The 7282-nt window shown below is 42.0% G+C and overlaps 1 protein-coding gene across 1 annotated transcript; it reads left to right on the top strand.

The window, feature by feature from the left end:
• Positions 1-465: 465 nt before the first annotated feature.
• On the top strand, positions 466-6992 carry LOC128689175 (uncharacterized). The gene is made up of 3 exons (XM_053777322.1): positions 466-511; positions 4928-5113; positions 6725-6992. The coding sequence occupies exons 2-3, from the start codon at positions 4951-4953 to the stop codon at positions 6862-6864; spliced, it is 303 nt and encodes a 100-aa protein (XP_053633297.1). The 5' UTR covers positions 466-511; positions 4928-4950; the 3' UTR covers positions 6865-6992.
• The last annotated feature ends 290 nt before the right edge of the window (positions 6993-7282 follow it).

Genomic DNA, 7282 nt, shown 5'->3' with positions numbered 1-7282 from the left:
TATATATATGTTGTTCAAGTTAACTCTAAATCATAAGAGTAAGAATTACCTAACTTGTGGCTCTGGCAAAAACTTGCCCGGTGAGCGTGATCTCCATGCTCTTGTATCCAGCCACACTCAAGGACACTTCCTCCCTGGATTTTTTCTCTAACTTCTCCCTCCCCCTCCTTCCACATTTTCTTCCCTGCCACACGTCCTTTTAATGCTGGCTTACTATTTTCCACCTGCCCCTGCCTCACCTACCCTTTTCACTAGGTGACTGTTGTACTCCTGACTCCCAGAAACAGGTACTCAAGGCAAGGACGTATGCAGCATGAAGAGGTATTGAGACCTTAATGAGGATTTTGAAATTCATGGATTTCTCAGTACCGATGCTGACATCTGGCATTAGAGAGACTAAGAGGGGGGCTGTGGGGGGGGCAGTATATAAAGGTGTCTTGCCAGCACATCCGTGTACCGCGTTATTCCCCGAGCTGGCCCCAGTGCTGCTCCCTGCGTCAGTCTCTGAGTCGTGAGTATCTTTCAGAGACACTGTATCGTAGATACATTGTGCTTTTATGCCTTTCTATATGTCAAAAGTAATATCTGACTCCGTTTCTGAAGTGTGAGTAGCAGTATATTCTGAGAAAAAAAAGTGATTTGCGATGAATGCGTAAATTTACCAAGTAAAATCCTGTGTAGGAGGGTGGGCTTGAATTGTTGTCATGCTGCTGCAGAAGTACTACTAGGTGTACAAAAAAAATAAAACGATGGTCATGGGTTCCACTGATGCCCCAGATCACCTGCTTCCCTGCCATTCAGGTTCTGCCTAGAAAGAATAAGACAAGATTTTGTCCGGATTTTTTAACCCCGTAGGGTTAGCCACCCTAGATAATCCAAGAAAGTCAGTGCGTCATCGAGGACTCTCTCTTATTGGGGTCCTTCAAATCTTGTCCCCCAGGGTGCGACCCACATCAGCCGACTAACACCCAGGTACCGATTTGATTGCTAGGTAAACAGGGACAGTAGGTGTATGGAAACATGTCCCAGGCCACGGGACATCACGGAAACGCGAGATCATTTCTATTGATCATTCATCACAGTGAGGAGACTATATATACTTGCTAGATAAGCAAGTTCCAGAGACTCTTAGTAAGATTATTCAAGTACAGGAACCCACAAATACAGTTACTTAAACTGTAATACATAGCTTATGTGAGGTTTTAAAGTGGATGAATTAACCCTCACTTAATTCCTTTACTTCATATCATTTGTGTCAGAGTAATAACCAGCCTCTTGGTGCCCACGACGGAAAAAAACGTGTTTTTTTTCCCACAACCACGCTGGAGTTTAATGTTCGTAGTTTTCATCTGTTATTTGGTATTTGCTACCGATGAATATATTAGAGAATATCTTGGGGTACCTTAGAGGTATGAGCTGAGGTGTATAATATTGAAAAAGTATGCTTATGGTAATAAATTTACGTGGAAATTATTTAATTCAAAACAGCGATGCCAAAAATGGGGAAAAGGAATGGGGTAGGACAGAAGAATGAGAATGACTGTACACAGAAACGACGATAGAGGTAAGAAAAATTAAGTGGCCTGACCACTCAAGAGTGGTTCTTGTTACAGTGATGAGTGTATGTAATGCTTGGCAGGTGTGCAATGCATAAATTTATTACCTAGATCTGTGGTATGTGAATTTACATTGCTGGTCTGTGTCACGTGAATTTACGCAACCTTCTCTGTGTAACATAAATCTGTAGGTGTGTGCGTGTGTGTGTGTGTGTGTGTGTGTGTGTGTGTGTGTGTGTGTGTGTGTGTGTGTGTGTGTGTGTAGAATAATGTCGTGCCAAATAGGTAAAACTTCGATTTTAGCTTAAATAGCAACGCTCTTCTTGCCGAATAAGGCAAGTGAAAATTTGTGTATGCAATAATGTCGCAAAAATCATTCTGAGCCTAACGAAAAAAAATATATTTCATTGTATCTGTTTATTATTTAATTATTGTAAACTTATCTAAAATATATTGGATTAGGCTAACTTAAACTGCGCTTGTTATAATAAGCTTGGGTAAGTTTTCTAAGGTTCTTTTGGTAAAAAAAATTATAATTTTTTACATTAGCATAAATGAAAAAAAAATATCCTGAAAAGTATAAGAGAAAGTTTTAGAAAGGGCCTAATTTTAAACGAGTTCTTGCTTATTGACCAATTTTACCTGTTCGGCACGGCATATATGTATTGACGCAGGACCTCTGAGAATCGTGTGGAAGCGCCGACTTGTCATGGTATCGTCCACTCGACTGAGCAAAGCACCTGACCTACAGAACAACTGTCACCCACTTGAGCGAAACGTCTTGTTGACACAGTAACGAACACAAACCTGGTTAACATATACTGACAACACAGCTCACACGTCTGAGCAAAGGATTTTGACAACACAGCAACCAACACACACCTGGTGGAAGCATCCTGACAACACAGCAACCAACACACACCTGATGGAAGCATCCTGACAACACAGCAACCAACACACACCTGATGGAGGCATCCTGACAACACAGCAACCAACACACACCTGATGGAAGCATCCTGACAACACAGCAACCAACACACACCTGATGGAAGCATCCTGACAACACAGCAACCAACACACACCTGATGGAAGCATCCTGACAACACAGCAACCAACACACACCTGATGGAGGCATCCTGACAACACAGCAACCAACACACACCTGAGGGAGGCATCCTGACAACACAGCAACCAACACACACCTGATGGAGGCATCCTGACAACACAGCAACCAACACACACCTGATGGAGGCATCCTGACAACACAGCAATCAACACACACCTGATGGAGGCATCCTGACAACACAGCAACCAACACACACCTGATGGAGGCATCCTGACAACACAGCAATCAACACACACCTGATGGAGGCATCCTGACAACACAGCAACTAATACACACCTGATAGAGGCATCCTGACAACACAGCAACCAACACACTCCTGATGGAAGCATCCTGACAACACAGCAACCAACACACACCTGATGGAAGCATCCTGACAACACAGCAACCAACACACACCTGGTGGAAGCATCCTGACAACACAGCAACCAACACACACCTGGTGCAAGCATCCTGACAACACAGCAACCAACACACACCTGATGGAAGCATCCTGACAACACAGCAACCAACACACACCTGGTGGAAGCATCCTGACAACACAGCAACCAACACACACCTGATGGAAGCATCCTGACAACACAGCAACCAACACACACCTGATGGAAGCATCCTGACAACACAGCAACCAACACACACCTGATGGAAGCATCCTGACAACACAGCAACCAACACACACCTGGTGGAAGCATCCTGACAACACAGCAACCAACACACACCTGATGGAAGCATCCTGACAACACAACAACCAACACACACCTGGTGGAAGCATCCTGACAACACAGCAACCAACACACACCTGATGGAAGCATCCTGACAACACAGTAACCAACACACACCTGGTGGAAGCATCCTGACAACACAGCAACCAACACACACCTGATGGAGGCATCCTGACAACACAGCAACCAACACACACCTGATGGAGGCATCCTGACAACACAGCAACCAACACACACCTGATGGAGGCATCCTGACAACACAGCAACCAACACACACCTGAACGAAACATCTGACAAGCCAACAAGAACCTTCAGCGCGCCTGAGTGAAGAAACGTGTGGTGGCTGGAGTTTCTTAATGTTTAATGTCTGAGTGAGAGCACCAAGGTGAACTAGAGTATAAGAAACAGTTTACACGCTTAAAGGTTAATGTTTGACCATGTTATTTAGTTATCTGTAATGAAGGATTCTCTCTCTCTGTCTTTCTATATCTATCTTTATATTTCTATCTATATCCAATTATATCTACATCTCTCTATTACTTGCTTGCTTACACACACACACACACACACACACACACACACACACACACACACACACAATAGGATAGGAAGAAAAGTACAATTTAACGACCTTTTAAGGCTAAGAAAAGAAATTGACCTTTGGGAGAATGACAAAAAAAACATTAGGAAAGAGAGACATACAAGGTTGCAGATCGTGGTCTAGCAGCTAGCAGGGCAGAGTGCTAGATCTAGCAGTGCTAGATCTAGGGTAGGGGAAACTAAAAAAATCTTAGATCTAGGGAATATAGAAACAGGGAATTAGTTACTCTGCTCAATGATGGATATCACAAAAAAAAATATTTTTTACTTAGCCTGCAGAATATTTTGTGTATTCTGAAGAATAGAGCAGCAGCTCGAAGCAAACCTAGTGACAATAACATATATAATAACAATTGTAATCTAATAATTGAATAAAGAGGAGAGACAGGAAGCACTGTACTGCAGATTACTTTATCTGATTGGTGTTTCATACAGAGTATTTCATATCATAAGTTACCCAGTAAATCTATCACCAGTTTTCCTAAAATGAAACTCATAAGACGACCGTTCATGCTCTCCTGTAATGGAATGCTTGACGATATCCTCATTGACCTACTGAAGTCTCCCAGTTCAATTTGACAGATTTCATCTCTCGTTGTATATAAAAAAAATGTATATGACAAGAAAAACGTGTATATGACACGAAAAACACGTATAAGACAATAAAACCCCCTAAAATTGCAAGAAAAACGTGTATTTGACAAGAAAAAAACATGTATATAACAAAAAATAACTTGTTTTCGTTCCTACTCTATAGCTATCATGTAGAATTTGGCAGTATCTGAATGCTGATATTTCTATCTTCGATAAATAAAAAAAAAAAAAAACCACACAAGCCGAAGGCATCTTGGTCAATAAGTCGAGTCTGTATTTGATAACCTTAATTAAATCAATGTTAGAAAATAATTATAAATTAATTCCAGAAGAACTTGCCTCTGCCCACCTGCAGATGAAGCTGAATGTGCTGCTGACTGTGGTGTGCCTGCTGGTGCTGGCCCTGACGGCACTGACGGAGGCCAAACCTCAGTTCTTCGATGCTGTCGGTGACTTCGTTGAGGACGTCGGGGAGGGCGTAGGGGATTTCTTCGAGGGAGTCGGAAACTTTTTCTCAAGTACGATAATCAATATCCATGTCCTCTTATGAAAGACAGGTGTACAATACTTGGAAATCTTTTCCTTATTTAAGAATATAAAAAAGAGCACTGCAGAAGACCTACTGGCCCATGCTAGGCAGGTCCAAGTCACCTACTAGCCCAAGCTACTGGCTGAAACCAGTCAGGTCCAAGTTACATCCACTTAAGAAGGATTGGGCCCATGTCTTTCCATGGTCTTCCTAAAAACTCGTTAACCTGATATCCTTCTACGTTCCAACATGTTCTCCAGAGGTTCTCTCTCTTGCCTCTTGAAAATTTTCATTGTCAAAGTGTCTTATTTACCAACTTTTTTGTTCCCTCTGTCATCTCTTTAAGGGTTAATGTTCTATAGTCTGTTAAGTTCGTTTACTTTGTTGTTCTAATGGGTGGTGGAGCCTAATGCTGGTAAGAGGCTCTTGTTGCACTGACATGGAGCTACTCTCCCCTTCCTTTGCACCAAACCTGATTACCATTTATTGCCCAGGCGCTGTACTGCCCCTACGGGGTTAGCTCTTTCCCATGATTATATTAATGTGTAGTGTCATGAAAGTTGCCGCCTTGAGACCTTGGGATGTCGTCTTGAAATAATTTAACAATTTTGTTTACTGTGTAATTAATTTCTCGTGGTCTGCGATCACCAACAGTCTGACGGGTGAGAGACCGATGCAACAATTAGAGAACGGAGGATCGAGCTTCCGCCACGTCATGCACTGTGCAATGCAAACAGAATAAGCGCTTCGTTACATCCAACACAATCGCAGTGGCTTGACAAAGTAGCTGTCATCTTCGACCTAACAATTTCACCTTATAGCTGAACTTAACAATTACAGTGTTTTCATTTGTGATCCTTTCTAACCTTAGAGTTCCTCTCCCACTTAGATTATCATCAAAATCTTTCTGATATTTTTAAAGTTTCATTTGACCTTTCATCTTGTTCTTCTTGTCCTCAGGCTCTCATTCGAAATTTCTTCCTTCCTAAACTCGTCTGACCTTTTCTCGAGCTGCTTAGTTTTATTAGACTCATTTAACACATCTTGGTCTTCTTACTCATCTATTTCTTCTAGACCAATTTACAAACTTGTCTTTTTTTGGTCTTGTTTGAATCGTCTGCCTCGTCTTGACTTCCTTAGATTCATGTAGCTGCTTGTGGCTTTCTTAAACTCAAATCTGACTCCTTGTGACTTTCTTAAAGTTCTGTCTCACTACTCTTGACCTTAAACTCTTATCTGACTCCTCTTGACCTTTCTAAAGTCGACTAGCTTTTATTTGATTCAATAATCACACGTAACTCTCTTTACTTTTTTAGATGCACCAGACTCCTCTTGAACACCTTAGACTCGTCTGACTTACTGACCTTCAAAGACTCTCCTCACTACTATTGACTAAGGTTTAACTGACTGTTTTTGATCTTTTAGACTCGCCTGACTCCTCCTGACCTCCTGACTCGTGAAATTCTTACACTCGCTTAACTTACTGACCAAAGACTTGAATAACTCCAACTGACTTTTAAAGACTCGTTTGACTCATGACCACTTTAGACCCGACTGACTCATGACACTCTTAGACTCACCTGACTCCTCTTGCTTGCAGATCTCTTCGGGACCAGCAGAACTCAGTCGACCCCCATACCTAGGAGGACCCAAGCAGTAGTGCCACCCTCCAGCCCCGGCCTGGTGTCTGCCTACGACAACATCCAGCCTGGCAGCAACCTGATCATTGTTCCTGATTAATTAAGATAGTTCAGGGAACACCACGATCCTAATGACCTAGGGCACGGGGAAGGGAAACATCGAGAGGGGAAACATGAGTGGGTCACCATGTGTAACTCACTACGAATTTAATAAAAATACTGATTTCATTTTATCTTTATTCTCCAGAAAAACGTATGGAACTCGTATTGGTTTAGGCAATGGCCATGCTTCTTTGACATAGGCCTAAGCCTCTGACAGATTGTGGTTATGTAAGTTTAGAAAATGCATTAATTCATCAAATACGAATATAAGAACTTTATAAATGCTTTTGGGGAAGTAGTGAATCACTGGTCGTACCCGTGCCTTAAGCTTTGCGTTTTCCATCGAACTTCTCAAAAAAATAACATTTATCACATTACAAAATGAGTATTGATGTTTCTCAGAGTAATAAGGCATA

This window comes from Cherax quadricarinatus, chromosome 21 (genome assembly GCF_038502225.1).
Source record: "Cherax quadricarinatus isolate ZL_2023a chromosome 21, ASM3850222v1, whole genome shotgun sequence".
NCBI classification, from domain to species: domain Eukaryota; kingdom Metazoa; phylum Arthropoda; class Malacostraca; order Decapoda; family Parastacidae; genus Cherax; species Cherax quadricarinatus.
This window is presented reverse-complemented; position numbering and strand designations above follow the sequence as displayed.

Excerpts from the sequence above, each read along its gene's own strand:
- LOC128689175 (XM_053777322.1), top strand. The coding sequence starts at position 4,951 with ATGAAGCTGAATGTGCTGCTGACTGTGGTGTGCCTGCTGGTGCTGGCC. Across the intron at positions 5,114-6,724 it reads AGTCGGAAACTTTTTCTCAA|ATCTCTTCGGGACCAGCAGA; the intron begins GTACGATAATCA and ends TCTTGCTTGCAG.